Source organism: Mesoplodon densirostris, chromosome 1 (genome assembly GCF_025265405.1).
Source record: "Mesoplodon densirostris isolate mMesDen1 chromosome 1, mMesDen1 primary haplotype, whole genome shotgun sequence".
NCBI lineage: Eukaryota > Metazoa > Chordata > Mammalia > Artiodactyla > Ziphiidae > Mesoplodon > Mesoplodon densirostris.
In genome coordinates this window covers 179,841,251-179,865,376 of record NC_082661.1, presented here as the reverse complement: position 1 = coordinate 179,865,376, position 24,126 = coordinate 179,841,251, and the positions used below count along the sequence as shown (strand labels likewise).

At 45.0% G+C, this 24,126-nt stretch overlaps 1 protein-coding gene across 2 annotated transcripts in view; it reads left to right on the top strand.

Annotated features, from left to right (window-relative positions):
- HKDC1 (hexokinase domain containing 1) overlaps positions 1-24,126 on the top strand; it is a 45,680-nt gene that overhangs the window by 8,490 nt on the left and 13,064 nt on the right. The window contains exons 3-12 of one of the 2 annotated variants that reach the window (XM_060092225.1): positions 2,540-2,688; positions 2,791-2,910; positions 6,872-6,967; positions 8,061-8,160; positions 10,366-10,549; positions 13,408-13,563; positions 14,670-14,903; positions 15,967-16,271; positions 16,604-16,749; positions 16,843-16,962. In XM_060092225.1, coding sequence (XP_059948208.1) covers positions 2,540-2,688; positions 2,791-2,910; positions 6,872-6,967; positions 8,061-8,160; positions 10,366-10,549; positions 13,408-13,563; positions 14,670-14,903; positions 15,967-16,271; positions 16,604-16,749; positions 16,843-16,962 — 1,610 coding nt within the window. The remainder of the gene's footprint in view (positions 1-2,539; positions 2,689-2,790; positions 2,911-6,871; positions 6,968-8,060; positions 8,161-10,365; positions 10,550-13,407; positions 13,564-14,669; positions 14,904-15,966; positions 16,272-16,603; positions 16,750-16,842; positions 16,963-24,126) is intronic. The other variant, XM_060092234.1, reaches the window with a different exon arrangement.

Sequence of the window (24,126 nt, the reverse complement as noted above, 5' to 3'; positions counted from 1 at the left end):
TGCAGGGGACATGGGTTCGAGCCCTGGTCTGGGAGGATCCCACATGCCGCGGAGCAACTAGCCCCGTGAGCCACAACTACTGAGCCTGCGTGTCTGGAGCCTGTGCTCCGCAACAAGAGAGGCCGCGATAGTGAGAGGCCCGTGCACCGCGATGAAGAGTGGCCCCCGCTCACTGCAACTAGAGAAAGCCCTCGCACAGAAACGAAGACCCAACACAGCAAAAATAAAATAAATAAATTACTAAACTCCTACCCCCAACATCTTCAAAAAATAATAATAATAATTATGTTTAAAAAAAAAAATCCTCCAGTCTATCCTGGTTGGTGTCAGAGGCGTTTTCCCAAAATCTCAATCAGGTCTTGGTTAAAATCTTTCTGTGGCTCCCCCTCACCTGGATAAATCCCAAATTTCTTGGAGGTGGGGTGGCTTTTCCAAATCCTTCCTAATTTAACCCGAGACTGCCCGCCAGTCTCATTTCTGTCACAACGTCCCTCCTGCTCAGAAGTGCAGACCTTTCCCACCCCAGGCAATCTCATTCCTTTGCTCATGACCTCCTCTCCCTGGACCCCTGCTCTCCTCTGGCTGGCTGGCTGACTCGCTCTCTTTCTTCGTCACTCAGCTCTGTATCACTTCCTCTGAGGTGTTGACTCCTGCTCTGATTTAGACACTGCTCCCTGTGCTTCGCACAATCAGAGCGCGTGCCCTACTGTGTGGAAATGGTTTATTTACTTGCCTATATTTCTGATGGGCTTCCCAGGGGGCCCACAGTCTTTCATCTTTGCATCCCTAGCACCTGGCATGTCACTTGTCACAAAGTCAGTGCTCAGTAAATGTTCATATGTACATGGATCATGTGATCTACCCTCTTTCCTGTGCAACACCTGTGATAACACCTGTGAAAGCATCTCTTGCTTGGTACATGATGAGTCCTAATAAAGTTGCACAGGATTAGTTCCTTGGAGTCCCTCCCTGAATAAATGGCTCCATCAGGTTCCTTTCAGGGCTGATCTAGGGAGATAAGAGTCTTGCTTTCCAGAAATCTCCACAAAAGCAAAATATCCAGCTGGCTGGGTCTATAAATGAGGACTCTAAACCTTGTTCCATGGTCCTGCAGCAGCAGCTTGCTTAGAAATGTAAAATCTCAGGCCCCACCTCCACTGAACCATAGTCTGCATGTTAACAAAATTCTTGGGTGATTTACATGCACATTAAAGTTTGAAGAGCGGTGCTCCACGCCATTGGGAGGGCTTGCCACTAGTTCCTTGATTGCTAGGAACAGAGAAACCCAGTCAAGGCAGGTCAGGAAAGGAGGCTTGTAGTACAAGGACACATAAACCCAAAAGGGAGACACACAGGACCTTGTGGGAATCTGAGGGCAGGAACTGTGGTACACTCAGGCTTCAAGGGAACTGGAACTTAGGAATTTTCCTCCACGGTTTCAGCCTACATACATGTGGCCACCTTGGCTACCCAGCTGACCTCTGATGTTTGGGATGCTTCCGCTTCAGTTTTTACCACCTACTAGCAATTTCCCTCTATGTTTTATTTCACATTTCATAAGGAGTGAATCTGAATGGCCAGCTGGTTCCTTAGATTCATGAAGCTGTGTTTAGGGTCACATGGTACCAAAGAAAGGCCACTTGGGTGACCAGATTTGTGGTCATGGAGTTTCACTTACACGTGCCTTGGCCATATGTCATGAAGCATGCCTGGTACATGCAGCCACTTTTCCAGCACAGATAATTCTATACAAAGACTTGTTGGTTCAAGGGTTTTCACACATGAGTTCCCATCCCATATCTGTGGCTGATGCTGAAGATAACTGGCAGGGTCCTAGGCAGGAACTCTGGCTGGAATCTGAGTTGAAGTCATCAGGGTGGGCTGCCTCACGCCAACACATGTGTCATTTTCACCTTTTTATTAATAGCATCTGTCTTATACTGGACTCAGTCAGGTTACATTTTCTCCTTTTGGAGTGGCTCTGGCCCAAAATATTAAGCATCCTTGGCTCCTTAAGGACCAGCATTTGGTTCTTGTCTCCTTTCCCCCCTGGAGTGTCTCCTCTCTGCCCATAAGACTGAGGCTCGTATGGGGCTGCTTTCTCTTCCCTGCACTCCCCCTGCCTTTTCTGCCGTATGCCCGTTTCCCGGAGTATCAGCTCTCTCCTCCTGGTTGCCGGGGTTGTGGCGGGCTAGAATAAGCTCCACCGTCAAGGCCCATTTCTAACACCACCTGCGTGAAGGGAGTTCACATTTGCCCTCTCCAGATGAATGCGTTTATTCCTTCCTGGATGGCCCAGTGGACAGGTCTGAGGCTGCAGAGGCAGGCAGACTTGGGTCACACCCCAGCTTTGCCCCTTGGAGGGCACAAATCAACGGCCACACTTCTGGAGTCTTGGCGCGTGGGCATAATGATACCTGGCTTGTGGGGTGGTTGTGAGACTTCATGACATTTATTACAGTTCCAACTTTGAACACAGAGCTTGCTATTTAGCAGACCCTCAATAAATGATAACATTTTTGGCTTTGTTTTTTAATAGAAAACGGGGAGTTTCTTTCCCTGGATCTTGGAGGATCTAAGTTTCGAGTCTTGAAGGTGCAAGTCTCCGAAGAGGGGAAACGAAATGTCCAGATGGAGAGTCAGTTCTACCCAACACCCAATGAAATTATCCGAGGGAATGGCACAGAGGTAGCAGGGCAGGAGCTCTGTGAAGGTGGGGGAAGGCCTTGGCATCAAGTTCCTGGGTGACAGTGCCTTAACCCCGTGTCCTGTGCTTTCTCTTCTCTGCAGCTGTTTGAATACGTAGCTGACTGTCTGGCAGATTTCATGAAAACCAAAGAGCTGATGCAGAAGAAATTACCTCTTGGCCTAACCTTTTCTTTTCCCTGCAAACAGACTAAATTAGAAGAGGTAAGGCAGGTGCAAGGGAGGGAAGGAGCTGGATAGGATTTGGGTTTGGGGCTGGAGAATGGCACGTGCAGGGGTCAGGCTGGCAGCAGGAGAGATCAGCAGGAGTTTTCTTGTCTGTTTTTTCTTTTTTTTTAAACAGTGAGGTGGAATTGTGAGGCAGGGAATATGTTAACACGGCCGCCTTGATTTTACACTTCCTAGGCGCACAGCACAGGGAACAAAATGGTTTTCACCACCAAGCTCAGTGGTTCTCAGACCTTGGTTGCGTCGGAGTTCCTGGAGGGTTTGTTAAACACAGATTGCTGGGCCCCATGCAGGAGTTTCTTAATCAGTGGGGCCTTAGATTTGTTATTTCTAATAGGTTACCGGGTGATATGAATGCTGCTGGTCTGGCGACCACTCTCAGAAGCACTGACACAGCTAACTAGAATAAGAGGGGGAAGACTTGGGGAGTCTCCCTCTACAGCGAGCGCTTAGGAGGAGCACTGAGGTGGGGTCACTGGAGTGACAGTGTTACTGAACAGACCCAGTACCTGGGATGTATAGGCTCAGCTGTGCCACTAGCTAGCTGGAGTCTCCGGTAATCCATCTCTGTGTGCCTCAGATTTTCAATTTGTAAACAGGGAGAAGGCAAAGCTGATCTTATGTGAATCTGTGATAATAAACAAGGGGCCATATAAAAGGACAATGAGCTTTTCTTGGGCCGGGGGTTATTGTCACAAGTCAGGTCTCTGCAGGCCACTCCTGCCTGGGGTGGTGGCCTGTGAGCTCCTGCTGCATGGACTGGTCATGACACCCAGCTCATAGTCAATTCATGGACCACCTTGACTTGGGATGTGTTTGATATTGTTGGCTTGAGCTGCTTATTGATAATGGGATAGTGGAAAGGGAATGGGTTTTCACATTCCACAGACCTGGCTTTGAATCCTGGCTCGGAACAAGTTGTGTCCCCTGGGCAAGTTACTTAACTTCTTGGGTCCCTTGTTTTCTTATCTGTAAAACAAGGATAATATCTACTTGCTAGGCTGAGGTGAAGCTTAGACAAAGCATCTGTAATGCGCTGAGCACTGTGCCTTGTGGGTCAATGGTAGCTGCAAGGTTTTGACAATTGTCCCTATACAACTTGTCTCTTCATTCTTTTGTACCTTGTCCCCCAATTCCACAGATGTTTCTGGAGGGCAGGCACTATTTTATATTGTTCTTCCTTTCCATCCCCAGGGTCTCTAGTACAATGTCTTATATTTAATAGCTATTTGATAACTATCTGACAATTGAAAAGTTCAATCTATCATTTATTGGATTCCGTTGAATGAGAATTTGCCATCATCTGTCTATATGGGAGATGGTCTGAGGTTTACTTTTTAATTATTTTCTTGAGAAAGAATTAGAAAAAAATAGTGTGAAGAAGGTTTCAGGGAATGTTAGAAGAGGCCAGGTGGAGCTTCGCTTGTGTTTGCAGACTGGAAGAGCAGAGTTCCCCCGAGTCAGCAGGGGAAGTGGGAGAAGTCAGGAATCAGGCCTCAATTCACCGAATAGTTAAACACCTCTTATTTGAGCTTAGGAACAGAGACCTCAAGAAGGAAGATGATGATGATGATGATGATGATAGACTGTATCTCAGATTTTGACACTGTCTTGCACTCTGATGAACTCTTTATGTGTATAACCTCATTTAAATCCTAAAGCAATCATATGAGGGAGATATAATTCTTTCCACTTTATATTTGAGAAAATGCAGTTCAGAGAGGTTAAGAGACTTAACCAAGGCCACACAGCCAAGAATGGCTCAACCCAAGCTCCCAAACTCCCTGACCACACTGACTTTCCAAAAAGACACAGGTCTAGAATGTTGTTTAAAATGCCAGCAGGTGGACTTCTCTGGTGGCGCAGTGGTTGAGAATCTGCCTGCCAATGCAGGGGACACTGGTTCGAGCCCTGGTCTGGGAAGATCCCACATGCCGCGGAGCAACTGGGCCCATGAGCCACAATTACTGAGCCTGCGCTTCTGGGGCCTGTGCTCCGCAACAAGAGAGGCCGCGATAGTGAGAGGCCCGCGCGCCGCGATGAAGAGTGGCCCCCACTTGCCGCAGCTAGAGAAAGCCCTCTCACAGAAACGAAGACCCAACACAGCCATAAATAAATAAATAAATAAAATTAAGGAAAAAAAAAGAATGATCCATGCTTTAAAAAAAAAAAACAAAAAACGCCAGCAGGTGCCTGAAAGCATTTTGACCCATTTTGTGTTATATCCCAATGAGGGTTTTCAGACGACATTTAAACGAGGCAAGGGTGGCTTGATTATATCGAGGAAGGGAAAAACTTTTTCTCTTCAAAGTCTAGTTGAATTACCTGCATTTTATAAAATTTCCTCCCAAGCTGCCTTTCAGTGAAGTCTAAAATAGAAAAGCTTCAGCCACAAGGAAATGCGTTAGTAATAATAACCGAGAGTGGGCATAGCTGTTTAACCGTGATTCTGCTGCAGATGTAGATTTGTGACATGAAAATAAGGGCTTTGGAGAAGGTGGAGTCTGATCAGCCATGTAAGGGCAGAAGGAGGTGGGAAGGGGAAGACTTCTTATGAGGAGGTATGGCTAAGGGGGATTCTTTGTAAAACTAAAAAATGATTAAAGAAGGTCAGGGCATTGGAATTAAAGGAGGATGTTAGTTTGCTGTTGCTGTTGTTTTGTTTATTTAAGTGAGGGATGGAAAAGTCTTAGCCAAAGAGAAATTTCTTTGTGTGTGTGTGTGTGTGTGTGTGTGTGTGTTTCTGATGATAAAATGGTAATACTTTTTCAAGGTAGGAAAAAGAAGAGAGAGGAAAGAGGGTAGGAATTGAAAAGTTTAAAGAAGAAAATAGAAATCTCCTCTAAGCCCAACCTTCAGAGATACGCCCTTCCAGTCATATCTATATTAAATACTGGTGTTATACTGTATGTGTAATTTAAAAATATGTAGTTGTATGTACAGCTTTTTTTCACTTAACAATACATCACATGCATTTATTCCCCACTCCCCCATATATACTCCCCCCAACAGGTCCCACATTGTCTCTAGCATCCTTTTTGGGGGGACGCCACCCTACAATCTCTCACTCCTCTGTCTGGTGGGGCAGGGATGTTACCATAGCCCATGAGGGCAGAATTTAGTGCTACCACTAGGCAGCGCTGTGGTGCAGGGAGAAACCTGGTCACTGGGGGGGGGTGCGTCAGAGACCTATGTTCCAGTTGGGCTCTGTCCTTCACTCACTGTGACACCTGGAACAGCTTCCTTCCTCTCTAAAGCTTGGCTGCTTTATCCATAAACTGAGGGGGTGGGGATGGTCAGAGTTAGTAAGTTTGGGCTCAGCTCCTCTTGACTATGTGACCTTGGGCAAGTCTCTTAATCTCCAAGTTCTCTTCCAGTCTGAAAAATTCTGTGATTATTTGCTATGTTAGACATGAAACTCTTGAGAAACACCAATTGTAAGCAGATAATTGATAATGCAAATTGAGAACTGTTTTTCTAAGTTGAAATGAAGTCTCTGAGGGAGGCTTACAAAGTAACACGTCAGTTCTGCTTTGTGGACCTGGCACACCAGGCATTCTGCTCACATCATGCATCTACCGTATGCCGGTACTTCTATCAGAGCAATCCTGTGACAGAGGCAGGGAACTGATGTTTCCATTTTACAGGTGAGTAAACTGAGGCTCAGAGAGGTTAAATGACTTGGACAATGTCTTATGAATCTAAGTGTTCTCTGCAGCCATTGTTCTTTCTGCCCCTATGTATGATGTTTTAAACTGCTCAGATGAGAGTAATAAACATGTCGAAATTATTACAAAAGGCCTCTGGAGAAATGTTGAAAGGATTGGTGTGATTCAGCTTAAAGAAGAGAAGGCCACTTTAAGCATGACATTTCTGCAGCTCATTTTCAGAACTGAGTGCCTTCCTTATTTTGTCTGGATCTGAAATCTTTCCCCAGGGTGTCCTGCTTTCATGGACAAAGAAGTTTAAGGCGCGGGGAGTTCAGGACACAGACGTAGTGAGCTCTCTGGCCAACGCTATGAGAAAACACAAGGTAAGGAATCCACCTCTGTGTGGGGAGGTCTCCCAGTTCTAGCCCCTTTCTCTTGCGGGGGTGAGGGGAGGATGTGGGGGAGGGTTGTCTCCTACATGCCTGCCCTCGAAGGAGAATCAGAGATGGATTTGACCTTAGGGAAGGTCTCACCGTAGCACAGATGCTGCCGATTTGGATAAACCCACCGGTGAGCCTTGGCATGTGGAGAGTGTTCCGATCACTGTTGAAGGGTGACCCGCACTTCCCTGGGGCCTCCCCAGCTGCCACAGCCCGTCGGGGGTCTTGTTTAGGCCTGATGCTGTGTGTGATGCTCCAACCACCACCTTTCCTCTCTGAGGCTTAAAAGGTCACTTTCTTTCCTGTCTGGCTCTTGATCCCACTTTCTACTCTCTACTCATTGAGTATCTCTGTTTGTTGAATACATTTTATGATAATTTAAAGAACTATAAAAGCAAGACATGCTCCTTGCAGAGCTGAGAAGTACACAAATAAACCCAAATGACTTGCTACCCTGACAGCATGAGGAATATATTGATGTATACCCTTCCAGTCTTTTTTCTCTTTAAAGTTGCTCTCATGTTCTTCTGTACCCTTTGTTTTTCTCTTATTGTTTTCACTTCACTTTAAAATGCTCCCCCAAACCTTGTGGAACCATGGAGTAATAACCCACGTTGACTTGGTAGAACGGGAAACCCATGGTGGTGCCCACGGAGAGGACTTGGCTGAGGCTGGTTAAAATGTCCCCATGGGCAAGGACTTTGGTGTTTTCTCCTGGAAACACTATTGCTCCTAGGATAAACATGCTTTTCTCAGGGTCCCTCAAACATGGGCTGGAGTCCTGGTGATCGATCCCTCGTATTTTCATTGCTCAGACGCTTTCACCCACAGAGCAGGAGCATGAATTTCACTCTTCGGCTCCCAACTGCTCTTTCTCTCCCCTGATCCTTGACAAAGGCCTTATTCCTTACAGGCAGGACCTAGAGACTGTCTCAACCAGGCACCTTCACTGCTTTTGCTTCCTCTATGGGGAAACATAAAGGGATAACACCTCCCTCCCACCCACTGATGCCCTCTGGGGCTTGTGTTCCAGCAGGACTTAGATGTGGACATCCTGGCTTTGGTCAATGACACCGTGGGGACCATGATGACGTGCGCCTATGATGATCCCTACTGTGAAGTTGGTGTCATCATTGGTAACTCAGTTTGACTTCCTTTCTGGAGGAGGGTGAAAGGGGTTGGTTTGGGGCTTAGTTTCGGGGAACTCTGAGTAAATTCTGTGGGAAAGTTATTGGCACTTTCTACTTAGAAGAAGCAACATAGGGAGATAGAAAATTAATATACGCATTCATTCAACAAGTGTTTACTGAGTGCCCATTTTGTGCCAGGCCTTGTGCTCTGCATCAGATTCTCAGTGGTGAGAGTCCCAAAGGTTCCTGTGCTCATGAAGCTTTCAGTGCCGAGGTGGGTGAGAGACCGAAAAGGCCTAAACAAGTAACATAATTTCAGGTGGTGGTTAGTATGATAAGGAATATAAAGCAGGGTGATGTGACTGAGAGTGACTGTGGTACGGTGGTCAGGCCGGGCCTTGCTGAGAGGTGACATTCGAGCAGGGACCTCAGTGACGAGGAAGAGGGAGCGAAGCAGGGCTGGTGAGGAAGAGAGTCCCTGTGGCCTCTGAGATGGGAATGAGTCTGGGGTGCTCGAGAAACCCTAAAAGGCTGAATCAAAGCGACTGAGGCTGAGGGTAGAGGGCCTTTCACGTGAGAGAGTGGACAGGACTGGGCAGGTGGCCGAGGACACGGAGCACAGTCACTGGAAGGTCTTTGGCTTTTACCCCAGGGGTGACAGGGCACGGGAGGACTTTGGGTGGCGGATGGATAAGTGGGGTGTGCATTTTTGTTTATTTTTAAATTATAAATGTATTTATTTTTTGGCTGCGTTGGGCCTTCGTTGCTGCGTGTGGGCCTGGACCAGGGAGGCTGCAGCTCAGCGGGGGTGTCTGGTGGGTGGTCCCAACACCTGAGCTGGGAGGGGCTCTGCTGGAGGGGTCCATGAGAAGACTGTGCAGGGGACAGTAAGGCCAAATGGACCGGGTTTATAGGCTGTTCTCAAACATCCCTGCAGCTTCCCTTTTCCTTTACCACTATTGGGGGAAGTTTTCTGAATTGCTTTTTCTTAATTTCCAACTCACTCTCCTCAGCCTGACTTTCCCAAAGGGCAGGATCTTTACAGCGGAGGGGCTTGATCTGCCTTCCTGTTTCTGGAGCCCCACACCTCTGAATAGGCCTGGCGCTTGTCTATCATGGCATCTGCTACTGCCCACTGTGTCTGTCTTAGTGACTGTGTCTGGTAACCTGCCAATTGGGTGCCATGCCCAAACAGTGTCTGTGCTTTTCTGAGAAAAGCTTTTTCCAAATATTCTATTACACTCTGATTCTCTGCATGTCTTATTTCTCATGTTGGCTTTAAAATTCTGACACCAGAGTATCAGCCAGGGGAAGATATATTTTTTTAAAATATTTTTTTTAAACAGCTTTATTGGGGAATTCCCTGGCAATCAGTGGTTAAGACTCTGTGTTTCCACTGCTGGGGACCTGGGTTCGATCCCTGGTTGGGGAACTAAGATCCCGTAAGCCATGCGATGTGGCCAAAAACAAAAACAAAAATAGCTTTACTGAGGCATAAAATCCTCTCATTTAGTTGTATAATTCAGTGACTTTTAGTGAATTTATAGAGTTTTGTAACCATCACCACAATCCAATGAGCACATTTCCATTATCCCAGTAGGTCCCAAACCTACTGGCTGCAGATTGTGCCTATCTGCAGCCACTCACCACTACTCAAGTGTCTGAGGTATTTCCTTGGAGTGAGTTTGTGTTTGAACAATGGCATGTTGCTTTCTTATGTGATAGCTAATCACTGTCATGGATAAGGATGTAACTTATGCTAGGAACAATTTGTGGCAGGCTATGAGTAAGGAATGTTTTTAGTATCAAATAGAGAAGAAGCTAAGTAGCATAGGGAAAGGATTAAAAATATTACTGTGGGTCGGTGATTTTTTTTTAACTTATTTACGAAGTTTGGTTAACTCATCCTCCTCTTAGTAAATATACTGTCAGCTTTCATACATATTCATCAGGGACTTCTTCACAATTGACTCCATTGATAACAGCAAACCATTAACACCCTGACAAGTGTAGACTTGGCATGTCAGCTTTATTCCTCATGAACTCCCCAGCTCGCCAAAAGCTGCTTCCCTCAGTGAGAACCAGCCCCCGGAGTGGATCAAAAGCACTTTGTGATGCGTTCAGAGGACTCTTGGGCAGTTGAGAGTCCCCTCTGTCTTTGTCCAGCTGGGAGCCCTCACGTCTCTGTTTTCTCCCTGATCCCTCGTCCAGGCACCGGCACCAACGCGTGCTACATGGAGGACATGAGCAACATCGAGCTGGTGGAAGGCGACGAAGGGAGGATGTGCATCAACACCGAGTGGGGGGCGTTCGGGGACGACGGGGCCCTGGAGGACATCCGTACCGAGTTCGACCAGGAGCTGGACCTCGGCTCTCTCAACCCCGGGAAGCAGCTGTGAGTACCCTGCGCTGTAATCTGGTCATCGGCACCAGTAAATGTCCACTTACTCAGGCATGCTGTATACCTGGGAGGCTTCTTAGCTGTGACTCGTTATCCATCACAGGGAGTTTATGAATCAAGGCTTGTATTTCAGTTTCACCGGACAGATGAGGAAAGTGAAAGCCAAGGAAATTGAGTGATTTCCCGTAGGTCATATCCCTGATTTGAATTCAGTCCAGATGTAGGGGAGATACAGCTGTGAACTAGGTGTCCTGCCTTCTTGGCGCATTTGGATGAGTGGCCACAGAACAAACCAGTGCAGCCTGAGGGAGCACACACTCCTCATTTGTGTGCCCCTTCTGCCCCGCCCCCTCCTTCTCCGAGACCTAATCATGCAGCACCTGGTGTGAGTCCCTCTCAGTCTCAGGTCTTGCCGAGCCTTTCTCTGCTCCCATCCCACACTCACCAGTAGTATAAGTGTTCAGGGTCTGCCTCAGCTCTGCCTGTATGCTGAGCTCCCTGAAGGCGGCTACACCTGTGATTTTCCTTTCCTTTCTACACATAGGGTCTTACATATTATTGCAGCTCATTAAGTGTTTGTTTAAAAAAAAAAGTGTTGAAGGAAAAGACGCTTAAAGGGCTTCCCTGGTGGCACAGTGGTTGAGAGTCCGCCTGCCGATGTAGGGGACAGGGGCTCGTGCCCTGGTCCGGGAGGATCCCACATGCCGCAGAGCAGCTGGGCCCGTGAGAAAAAAAAACAAAACAAAAACGCTTAAAATTTTAAAAAACAATTTCAGACTTACAAAAAAGTAGTGAAAATAGTATAAAATTCCCCTTCACTCAAATTCCCTAATAGCACCATTCTCTCTCTGTGTATACATGTATATACACAGACACATAAAATACACATATACATAAAATACACATATGTCTATATAAGATTATTTTTCTGAACATTTGAGACTAAAATCGCAAACATAATATCACTTCACCCCTAAATACTTCAGAGTGTATTATCTGAAAAGAATTACATTCTCTTATATAATTAAAGTATACTTATCAAAATTAGGAAATTAACACTTAATCAGTTCTAATCTCTAATTTACAGATCTTATTCAAAACTCACCTGCTGCCCTACTAATGTCCTTTATAAAAAAAAAAAAAAATTGTCCCAGTCCAGGTCCAGGATCACACATTATGTGTTGCTGCCATGTCTCTTTAGCCTCCTTTAATCTTCTGTAATATCTGTTTGGTTTTCACGATCTTCAAGCATGCAAGCCATTTATTTCACAGAATGTCCCTCAACTTGGATTTGCCTGACGTTTCCTCATGATTAGATTCAGGCGATGTATTTTTGGCAGGACTATCACACAAGTAGTGTGTGTCCTCCCCTGGGCATCGGATCTGGAAGCACATGTTGTTTGTTCCGTTACTGGGGATGCTAACTCAGATCACTTGGTTAAGGGGATATGAAAGAGGTTTCTGCACCATAAGGTTATTGTTATTCCCTGTATAATGAATAAGTATCTGGTGAAGAGATACTTTGAGACTATGTAAATATCCTGTTTCTCATTAAACTTTCACTCTCTAGTTTTAACATCCATTGATGAATTTCTAGATCCATCATTCCCTGTAGGTTATTAGTTGTTATTCTACTATAAGTAAGAGCTTTCCTATCTCCTCCATTTATCTACTTATACTAATATGGATTCTTTTTTAATTTAATGGGTTATAATTCCTTCCTATTATATTTCTTTTGATATTCAAAGTCTTTTCAGATTTAGCCAGTGGAAGCTCCTTCAAGCTAGTCCCTGTGTCCTTTTGACATGATTCCATCACTCTAAGTACTTCCTTATTTTCTGGCACAGTAAGATGCTCTAGGCTCACCATGCACTTTCCCAGCCCCAGCCCTGAAATCAGCCGTTTTCCCAAGAAGCCCTGGTAATAAATATTTTAAGTACCTCCTAGAAACCACTCAACACTAGAAGTGCATACCTGGGGAGCAAATTTCTGCTTTGGATGCACCTGGCCCCCAGCACACACCCATTTCACTGGTGACACAGAGCAGCCACAGCCCAAGGAAGTGGTGCCATTTGGGGGACTTTATCATCCTCATCCTATCCATTTCACTTAAAATAAATTCTACTCCCCCAAACCCAACCTGGATTTCTTGTGATTGTCTTGTTTCTGCAATGTTCTAAGACTTTATATGAAATAGATAAAGTTGATTAGAAAACAGGTTGTCCTTGATTTTGTATCTTATGTTTGCAGAATAAAAATTATATTTAATAGTTTACTTGGGAAACAGTAAGTAATTGCTTGTTGTATGCAGACTGAGAGTCCAGGTGTAGGTAGCCTGGTGGGATATTTCATCCATATTACTGTAGAATCTCTCTGGAGCTATCCAAGCCCATCTCACAGGCACAGCATGTTTCTCTCTTGGGCAGAAACATGTGTAGGAGTTGGAAACGTTTGAAATTTGGATTTGTCACACTGTGGTTGGTGATCCTGGGAAAGTACTTGAAGTCTCTGAAGTTGAGATTCCTTATGCCTGATATGAGAATGGCACCCCCATGGCCAAGGGTGATTTGAGATAAAGATTTTTGGAATCAAGCACTTTGTGATCAGGAAAGAATCTTAGGTTTCCTCTAGTTTAGTCCTCCCCTTTTACAGGTGAGAAGAATGTAGCTCAGAGAGGATGAGTGGGCTCCCAAGGGCACCCCAAGCTGGGACAGGGACTGAGGCCTCCTGACCTGTAAAGAGGCCCTTCCACTACTCATGCTCCAAACCACGGGCTGTGGCTCATGGGCTTTGGGAAAGGATGCTGCATAACCAAAGGCATTGCTGCCACTGATCTGTTCACCAAATTGTAGGTTTGAGAAGATGATCAGCGGCCTGTACTTAGGTGAACTCGTCAGGCTCATCTTGCTGAAGATGGCCAAGGCAGGTCTCCTGTTTGGCGGCGAGAAATCCTCCGCTCTCCACATTAAGGGCAAGATTGAAACACGGCACGTGGCTGCCATGGAGAAGTAAGCTGCTGGCAGGGTCCCTTCCACCTTGACTCTGCAGAGGGTTAGGGTAGGCAACCAAGGAGTGGTGTGCTCATGGTGGTGGTGCACAGAAGGAACCAGATCTTCCTTCTTCACGGGACGATTTCATACCTGGACACAGCTTCAGGTGGATTAGCAATGCCTGCCATGCCTCACATGTGGCTTCTTGTTGGTTTCAGCAGCCAGGGATTCTGCTATCGGAGGTCTGCACCCTCCTCATGTTTTGTTACCTTTTTCCTCACTGAAGTGGTGACATAGCTTTTTTAGGGTCACAGACCACTTTGAGAATCTGATTTCAGTTCTGGACCCTTTACCCCCAAAATGCACATTTGCACACCATTTTGCTTATAATACCAGGGCATCCTTGGACCCGTTAAAACCCAAGCATGGAATCCAAGTTAAGAATTCCTGCTATAGCAATAACCTTCTCTACCTGGTGCTGTCAGGGACTGGCTTTGGCTTTGGCTTTGGTGATTAGGGGGCTCACACAAAGGTGTGCAGTGGGGAGCTGACTGGTGATGGTGGCTGGCCCCAGTCAACCCAGGGTCCTGTTCCTCAGGCTTAGAAACCCTGGCATTGCCCTGAGCTTTGCAATCAGCTTGGATTCTGAGTTCAACAGGGTGACATCTGACTCTCAGAGTCTGTGTTTATGCAGAGCTTGGCAGAGACTGAGTTTCTGTAAAAGGCAGTATAGCACAGGATGCTTAGAAGGGTGGGCTCTGTAATCGAGCTGCCTGAGTTCAAATCCTGCCCCTTGCACTTACCAGCTTTGTGCCTGTGGACAGGTTACCTACCCTGTCTGTGCCCCAGACCCCTCTTCTGTGCAATAGGATAATGACAGTACTCCCACCAGGATTGTCGTGAGGGCTGAGTTAACACATGTCAAGTCCTTAGACAAGCACCTGGCACATAGTGTGCAATAAATGGTGGCTACCGTGATCATTGTTGAAATCGTCATTATTATCCTATGACTATGTGCCAGCCTGTTTATTTTCACAGTCCTGAGAGGTGGGAATGCTGGCTCTCTGAGGGGGACTCCCACAGGATGGAGAAGTGTGGTCCTCTCATTCCTATCCCCTGGCCAGGTATAAAGAAGGCCTGGCTAATACAAGAGAGATCCTGACGGATCTGGGCCTGGAGCCTTCAGAGGCTGACTGCATCGCGGTCCAGCACGTCTGCACCATCGTTTCCTTCCGCTCAGCCAATCTCTGTGCAGCGGCCCTGGCAGCCATCCTAACACGCCTGCGGGAGAACAAGAAGCTGGTGCGGCTCCGGACCACGGTGGGCATGGATGGCACACTCTACAAGATCCACCCCCAGTGAGTGCTGGCCGCCGGCCCACACCCCCTGCAAATGAGTCCAGTCTGTCTGCTTGGAACCGAGTCCAGTTTTGTCTCTAAACGACGCTGCTTCTCTGGGTTGCTGGACCCAACTGCCTTCTGTGGTTCTGAGATTACAGGGGAAGGGGTGAATCCAGAGATTACATTCATCTAGCTGGCTGGGTTGCTTTAGGGGATCATTCTTAAAGGAATATTCTGCTAAAACCAATGGCCTGACTAGCAAAGCCCTGTGTTTATCCATCTGTCTATCCATCTATTCATCTGTCTATCCATTATTATTGAATACTTGCTATGTGGTAAGATTGGAAAGTAAGATACACCCAGTTATAAATGGGGAAAAATCAGGATGGCAGGGGTTGCCAAGTCCACATGAAAGATACCAGTAGGAAGACAGTATCGTTTGAGTCTACTTGCGGGGGGAAAGAATAACAGCAGTAAAAAACACTATTCAACTATTCATTCTTTCATCGCTTTTATCCTTTTGCCTTTATTCCTCAAAGTTTCATTAAGCACCTGCTACTTGTCAGGCTCTGTTGTAAGCAAGGTAACAGAGCAGTGAAGAAAACACAGTCCCTACGCTTATGGAGCCTAAGTTCTGTTGGGCTGGCAGACAGTAAACAAACAGGGAAATGAGAATTTCCCAGAAGGAGGGAGCACAGAAGTTCCTCTGACTAACAGAGGTGTTATTGGAAGTCAGGTGGGTACACCTGGGAAGAGCTAGGGAAAGAACCCTTCCCTTTTGGGCAGAGATGATGTTCAGCCAATACATTATGTGTGGACATGCCCTACTGCTTATAATACTAGTGATAAAATAACCACTTCTTTGAGCCTTCCAAGTGTCCCTTCCACTGTCCCAGCTGCCCTGGTCCCTACCCCTAGTCACCCCCATCTTCCCCCTCCATCCAGCAACTGAAGGGGTGAGCCTTGGCCCAGCAGAGCTCCCCGGGAACCCTTTCCTCTGCTACACCTGTGTCTGTTCCTATTGGCTGGGCCCGGGCCTTTATGATTTTTACATATTTTGCCATCCCCCCTCCACCTCTAGATACCCAAAACGCCTGCACAAGGTGGTGAGGAGACTGGTCCCGAACTGTGACGTCCGCTTCCTCCTGTCGGAGAGTGGCAGCACCAAGGGGGCCGCCATGGTAACCGCAGTGGCCTCCCGCGTGCAGGCCCAGCGGAAGCAGATTGACAAGGTGCTAGCTTTGTTCCGGCTGACCCGAGAGCAACTTGTGGACATTCGGGACAAGATGCGGGTTGAGTTCGAGTACGGGCTGAAGAGGGACACCCACCCGCTGGCCACGGTCAAGATGCTGCCCACCTACGTCTGCGGGATGCCAGATGGCACAGGTGGGCCGTGCACAGCTCCCTTCTCTGATGGGCCACCCAGAGCTTGTGTCAAAACTCCTTAAATCCAGTTAGGTCTTTTGTTTCAAGAGCCTTGGGTTCATGTCTATAATGGAGGGAGGAGGGTTGGGGTAGGTTAGTACTCTGCTGAATCTATTTGCTTTGGTTGATCCACGGCACTGGCAGTGAAGAATATCTAAGTTAGGTTCCATGTGTGTGAAGACCCAGATGCTGTTCCCAGGGGCTACCATCTGGACACTTCCTCCCAATGCCTGCACACAAGACCCTGCTCGGTGCGTGCCGGTGGAATGCAGCCCCCACTTTCTCCACCATAGAGAAAGGAAAGTTCCTCGCCCTGGATCTGGGGGGAACCAACTTCCGGGTCCTCCTGGTGAAGATCAGAAGCGGACGGAGGTCAGTGCGAATGTACAACAAGATCTTCGCCATCCCCCTGGAGATCATGCAGGGCACTGGCGAGGAGGTAAATGCTGGGCAGGGGGTTCCACACTCCGAGGTGCCAGCCTGCCACCCTGTACAGTGCAGGCCTGGCATGACTGCCGCTCTCTCCCTGCAGCTGTTTGACCACATTGTGCAGTGCATCGCTGACTTCCTGGACTACATGGGCCTCACGGGAGCCCAGCTGCCTTTGGGCTTCACATTCTCATTTCCCTGCAGGCAGGCGAGCATTGACAAGGTAAGATGGCCCAGCCTGGTGGGTCCATTCCCTCCTACACCTGGGGAATCTCAAGACAGCTCTGAGTCACTGTTCATTTTATTTTGGGGTCTCAGGTTCAGGGCAGCTGGGGAGACATGATCGAGAATTTGGACCATTTAATTTTTTTCTCTTTACTGTGTTCCCTTTTCATTATTACTGTTTCTTTGATTGAAGTTTACAAACTAATTTAGTGTAGTATACAATAAAGGGACACTTGGATAAGGCTACTGTTAAAAGAGAGGTCAAATCATATTATCTAGAGATAAGAAGAGGTAACGACCATTTAAGGCCAGTTATAACTCTTAGTCTACAATATTACCTGGGTCTTCCTGTGTAAACAGGGAAATGCAATAGGTCATAGGGTTTTTATTGTCTGATGAACAAAAGCATACCAGTGCATCAGAAGAAATGCATTTCTTTCCTGATATTAGAATTTCAGGAGTTTATCACATAGACACTTACCTAGTTGACATTGAAGAACATCATGGATAATGATTTTAATAAATTATTCATAATAATTTAGAAAGGTACATCACAAGATTTTTCTTGGAATTCTTGGATAAAAGCACCATTCACCAGCTTATGGAGAACAGAGTACTCTCTCTTGCTCTCTGATAGGCTTATGTCAACCAAGCTTACAGGACTGGCATAAAAGCACAACACCACTCCTCAATTTACAGAGAGAACTCTGGTCAGCACAGCAAGTCAGTCAGAGAGCTCATGACAATAATAAGAATGACACCAAAGATTTGTTAAGATTTTGTCTAATCCAGTCAATGTCCCCATGATGTACACACTATTTTTGCTTTCTTTATTTTACCATTTTTTATTGTGGTAAAATAGATATAACATTTACCACTCTGACTGTTTTTAAGTGTACACTGGTGCACTTAAAAAGTACAAGTGTACTGTGGCATTAAGTACACTCACATTGTTATGAAACTGTCACCACTATCCATCTTTCGAACTCTTTTTTTTTTATAACAAATTTAATCAGTTATACATATACATATGTTCCCATATCCCCTCCCTTTTGCGTCTCCCTCCCACCCTCCCTATCCCACCCCTCCAGGTGGTCACAAAGCACCGAGCTGATCTCCCTGTGCTATGCGGCTGCTTCCCACTAGCTATCTACCTTACGTTTGGTAGTGTATATATGTCCATGCCGCTCTTTCACTTTGTCACAGCTTACCCTTCCCCCTCCCCATATCCTCAAGTCCATTCCCTAGTAGGTCTGTGTCTTTATTCCTGTCTTACCCCTATGTTCTTCATGACATTTTTTTTTTCTTAAATTCCATATATATGTGTCAGCATACAGTATTTGTCTTTCTCTTTCTGACTTACTTCACTCTGTATGACAGACTCTAGGTCCATCCACCTCATTACAAATAGCTCAATTTCATTTCTTTTTATGGCTGAGTAATATTCCATTGTATATATGTGCCACATCTTCTTTACCCATTCATCCGATGATGGACACTTAGGTTGTTTCCATCTCTGGGCTATTGTAAATAGGGCTGCTATGAACATTTTGGTACATGTCTCTTTTTGAATTATGGTTTTCTCAGGGTATATGCCCAGTAGTGGGATTGCTGGGTCATATGGTAGTTCTATTTGTAGTTTTTTAAGGAACCTCCATACCGTTCTCCATAGTGGCTGTACCAATTCACATTCCCACCAGCAGTGCAAGAGTGTTCCCTTTTCTCCACACCCTCTCCAGCATTTATTGTTTCTAGATTTTTTGATGATGGCCATTCTGACTGGTGTGAGATGATATCTCATTGTAGTTTTGATTTGCATTTCTCTAATGAGTAAAGATGTTGAGCATCCTTTCATGTGTTTGTTGGCAGTCTGTATATCTTCTGTGGAGAAATGTCTATTTAGGTCTTCTGCCCATTTTTGGATTGGGTTGTTTGTTTTTTTGTTATTGAGCTGCATGAGCTGCTTATAAATTTTGGAGATTAATCCTTTGTCAGTTGCTTCATTTGCAAATATTTTCTCCCATTCTGAGGGTTGTCTTTTGGTCTTGTTTATGGTTTCCTTTGCTGTGCAAAAGCTTTTAAGTTTCATTAGGTCCCATGTGTTTATTTTTGTCTTTATTTCCATTTCTCTAGGAGGTGGGTCAAAAAGGATCTTGCTGTGATTTATGTCATAGAGTGTTCTGCCTATGTTTTCCTCTAAGAGTTTGATAGTGTCTGGCCTTACATTTAGGTCTTTAATCCATTTTGAGCTTATTTTTGTGTATGGTGTTAGGGAGTGATCTAATCTCATACTTTTACATGTCCCTATCCAGTTTTCCCAGCACCACTTATTGAAGAGACTGTCCTTTCTCCACTGTACATTCCTGCCTCCTTTATCAAAGATAAGGTGACCATATGTCCATGGGTTTATCTCTGGGCTTTCTATCCTGTTCCATTGATCTATCTTTCTGTTTTTGTGCCAGTACCATACTGTCTTGATTACTGTAGCTTTGTAGTATAGTCTGAAGTCAGGGAGCCTGATTCCTCCAGCTCCATTTTTCATTCTCAAGATTGCTTTGGCTATTCGGGGTCTTTTGTGTTTCCATAGAAATTGGGAAATTTTTTGTTCTAGTTCTGTGAAAAATGCCATTGGTAGTTTGATAGGGATTGCATTGAATTTGTAGATTGCTTTGGGTAGTAGAGTCATTTTCACAATGTTGATTCTTCCAATCCAAGAACATGGTACATCTCTCCATCTATTTGTATCATCTTTAATTTCTTTCATCAGTGTCTTATAATTTTCTGCATACAGGTCTTTTGTCTCCTTAGGTAGGTTTATTCCTAGATATTTTATTCTTTTTGTTGCAATGGTAAATGGGAGTGTTTCCTTGATTTCACTTTCAGATTTTTCATCGTTAGTATATAGGAATGCCAGAGATTTCTGTGCATTAATTTTGTATCCTGCAACTTTACCAAATTCATTGATTAGCTGTAGTAGTTTTCTGGTAGCATCTTTAGGATTCTCTATGTATAGTATCATGTCATCTGCAAACAGTGACAGCTTTACTTCTTCTTTTCCGATTTGGATTCCTTTTATTTCCTTTTCTTCTCTGATTGCTGTGGCTAAAACTTCCAAAACTATGTTGAATAAGAGTGGTGAGAGTGGGCAACCTTGTCTTGTTCCTGATCTTAGTGGAAGTGGTTTCAGTTTTTCACCATTGAGGATGATGCTGGCTGTGGGTTTGTCATATATGGCCTTTATTATGTTGAGGAAAGTTCCCTCTATGCCTACTTTCTGCAGGGTTTTTATCATAAATGGGTGTTGAATTTTGTCGAAAGCTTTCTCTGCATCTATTGAGATGATCATATGGTTTTTCTCCTTCAATTTGTTAATATGGTGTATCATGTTGATTGATTTGCATATATTGAAGAATCCTTGCATTCCTGGAATAAACCCCACTTGATCATGGTGTATGATCCTTTTAATGTGCTGTTGGATTCTGTTTGCTAGTATTTTGTTGAGGATTTTTGCATCTATGTTCATCAGTGATATTGGCCTGTAGTTTTCTTTCTTTGTGACATCCTTGTCTGGTTTTGGTATCAAGGTGATGGTGGCCTCGTAGAATGAGTTTAGGAGTGTGCCTCCCTCTGCTATATTTTGGAAGAGTTTGAGAAGGATAGGTGTTAGCTCTTCTCTAAATGCTTGATAGAATTCACCTGTGAAGCCATCTGGTCCTGGGCTTTTGTTTGTTGGAAGATTTTTTATCACAGTTTCCATTTCAGTGCTTGTGATTGGTCTGTTCATATTTTCTATTTCTTCCTGATTCAGTCTTGGCAGGTTGTGCATTTCTAAGAATGTGTCCATTTCTTCCAGGTTGTCCATTTTATTGGCATAGAGTTGCTTATAGTAATCTCTCATGATCTTTTGTATTTCTGCAGTGTCAGTTGTTACTTCTCCTCTTTCATTTCTAATTCTATTGATTTGAGTCTTCTCCCTTTTTTTCTTGATGAGTCTGGCTAATGGTTTATCAATTTTTTTTATCTTCTCAAAGAACCAGCTTTTAGTTTTATTGATCTTTGCTATCGTTTCCTTCATTTCTTTTTCATTTATTTCTGATCTGATTTTTATGATTTCTTTCCTTCTGCTAACTTTGGGATGTTTTTGTTCTTCTTTCTCTAATTGCTTTAGGTGCAAGGTTAGGTTGTTTATTTGAGATGTTTCCTGTTTCTTAAGGTGGGATTGTATTGCTATAAACTTCCCTCTTAGAACTGCTTTTGCTGCATCCCATAGGTTTTGGGTCGTCGTGTCTCCATTGTCATTTGTTTCTAGGTATTTTTTAATTTCCTCTTTGATTTCTTCAGTGATCACTTCGTTATTAAGTCGTGTATTGTTTAGCCTCCATGTGTTTGTATTTTTTACAGCTCTTTTCCTGTAATTGATATCTAGTCTCATAGCATTGTGGTCGGAAAAGATACTTGATACAATTTCAATTTTCTTAAATTTACCAAGGCTTGATTTGTGAGCCAAGATATGATCTATCCTGGAGAATGTTCCATGAGCACTTGAGAAAAATGTGTATTTTGTTGTTTTTGGATGGAATGTCCTATAAATATCAATTAAGTCCGTCTTGTTTAATGTATCATTTAAAGCTTGTGTTTCCTTATTTATTTTCATTTTGGATGATCTGTCCATTGGTGAAAGTGGGGTGTTAAAGTCCCCTACTATGATTGTGTTACTGTCGATTTCTCCTTTTATGGCTGTTAGTATTTGCCTTATGTATTGAGGTGCTCCTATGTTTGGTGCGTAAATATTTACAATTGTTATATCTTCTTCTTGGATCGATCCCTTGATCATTATGTAGTGTCCTTCTTTGTCTCTTCTAGTAGTCTTTATTTTAAAGTCTATTTTGTCTGATATGAGAATTGCTACTCCAGCTTTCTTTTGGTTTCCATTTGCATGGAATATCTTTTTCCATCCCCTTACTTTCAGTCTGTATGTGTCTCTAGGTCTGAAGTGGGTCTCTTGTAGACAGCATATGTATGGGTCTTGTTTTTGTATCCATTCAGCCAATCTGTGTCTTTTGGTGGAAGCATTTAGTGCATTTACATTTAAGGTAATTATCGATATGTATGTTCCTATTCCCATTTTCTTAATTGTTTTGGGTTCGTTATTGTAGGTCTTTTCCTTCTGTTGTGTTTCTTGCCTAGAGAAGTTCCTTTAGCATTTGTTGTAAAGCTGGTTTGGTGGTGCTGAACTCTCTCAGCTTTTGCTTGTCTGTAAACGTTTTAATTTCTCCATCAAATCTGAATGAGATCCTTGCTGGGTAGAGTAATCTTGGTTGCAGGTTTTTCTCCTTCATCACTTTAAGTATGTCCTGCCACTCCCTCTGGCTTGTAGAGTTTCTGCTGAGAGATCAGCTGTTATCCTGATGGGGATTCCCTTGTGTGTTATTTGTTGTTTTTGCCTTGCTGCTTTTAATATGATTTCTTTGTGTTTAATTTTTGACAGTTTGATTAATATGTGTCTTGGCGTATTTCTCCTTGGATTTATTCTGTATGGGACTCTCTGTGCCTCCTGGACTTGATTAACTATTTCCTTTCCCATATTAGGGAAGTTTTCAACTATAATCTCTTCAAATATTTTCTCAGTCCCTTTCTTTTTCTCTTCTTCTTCTGGAACCCCTATAATTTGAATGTTGCTGCGTTTAATGTTGTCCCAGAGGTCTCTGAGACTGTCCTCTGTTCTTTTCATTCTTTTTTCTTTATTTTGCTCTGCAGCAGTTATTTCCACTATTTTATCTTCCACCTCACTTATCTGTTCTCCTGCCTCAGTTATTCTGCTATTGATCCCATCTAGAGTATTTTTTATTTCATTTATTGTGTTTTTAATCGATGCTTGATTCATCTTTAGTTCTTCTAGGTCCTTGTTAACTATTTCTTGCATTTTGTCTATTCTATTTCCAAGATTTTGGATCTTGGAAATAGAATCTTGGATCATCTTTACCATCATTATTCTGAATTCTTTTTCAGGTAGACTGCCTATTACCTCTTCATTTGTTAGGTCTGGTGCGTTTTTATCTTGCTCCTTCTCCTGCTGTGTGTTTTTCTGTCTTCTCATTTTGCTTATGTTACAGTGTTTGGGGTCTCCTTTTTGCAGGCTGCAGGTTCGTAGTTCCCGTTGTTTTTGGTGTCTGTCCCCAGTGGCTAAGGTTGGTTTAGTGGGTTGTGTAGGCTTCCTGGTGGAGGGGACTAGTGCCTGTGTTCTGGTGGAGGCTGGATCTTGTCTTTCTGGTGGGCAGGTCCACGTCTGGTGGTGTGTTTTGGGGTGTCTGCGGACTTTTTATGATTTTAGGCCACCTCTCTGCTAATGGGTGGCGTTGTGTTCCTGTCTTGCTAGTTGTTTGGCATAGGGTGTCCAGCACTGTAGCTTGCTGGTCGTTGAGTGAAGCTGGGTGCTGGTGTTGAGATGGAGATCTCTGGAAGATTTTCGCCGTTTGATATTATGTGGAGCTGGGAGGTCTCTTGTGGACCAGTGTCCTGAAGTTGGCTCTCCCACCTCAGAGACACAGCACTGACTCCTGGCTCCTCAATTTGGGATGATTTGTTGTCTATTCATGTATTCCACAGATGCAGGGTACATCAAGTTGATTGTGGAGCTTTAATCCGCTGCTTCTGAGGCTGCTGGGAGAGGTTTCCCTTTCTCTTCTTTGTTCTCACAGCTCCTGGGTCTCAGCTTTGGATTTGGCCCCGCCTCTGAGTGTAGGTCGCCGGCGGGCGTCTGTTCTTCGCTCAGACAGGACAGGGTTAAAGGAGCAGCCTCTTCGGGGACTCTGGCTCACTCAGGCCGGGCAGGAGGGAGGGGCACGGAGTGCGGGGCGAGCCTGCAGTGGCAGAGGCCGGCGTGACGTTGCACCAGCCCGAGGCACGCCGTGCGGTCTCCCAGGGAAGCCGCCCCTGGATCCCGGGACCCCGGCAGTGGCGGGCTGCACAGGCTCCTGGAAGGGTGGTGTGGACAGTGACCTGCGCTCACACACAGGCTTCTTGGCGGCGGCAGCAGCAGCCCTAGCGTCCCACGCCCGTCACTGGGCTCCGCGCTTTCAGTGGCAACTCGCGCCCGTCTGTGGAGCCCCTTTAAGCAGCGCTCTTAATCCCCTCTCCTCGCGCACCAGGAAACCAAGAGGGA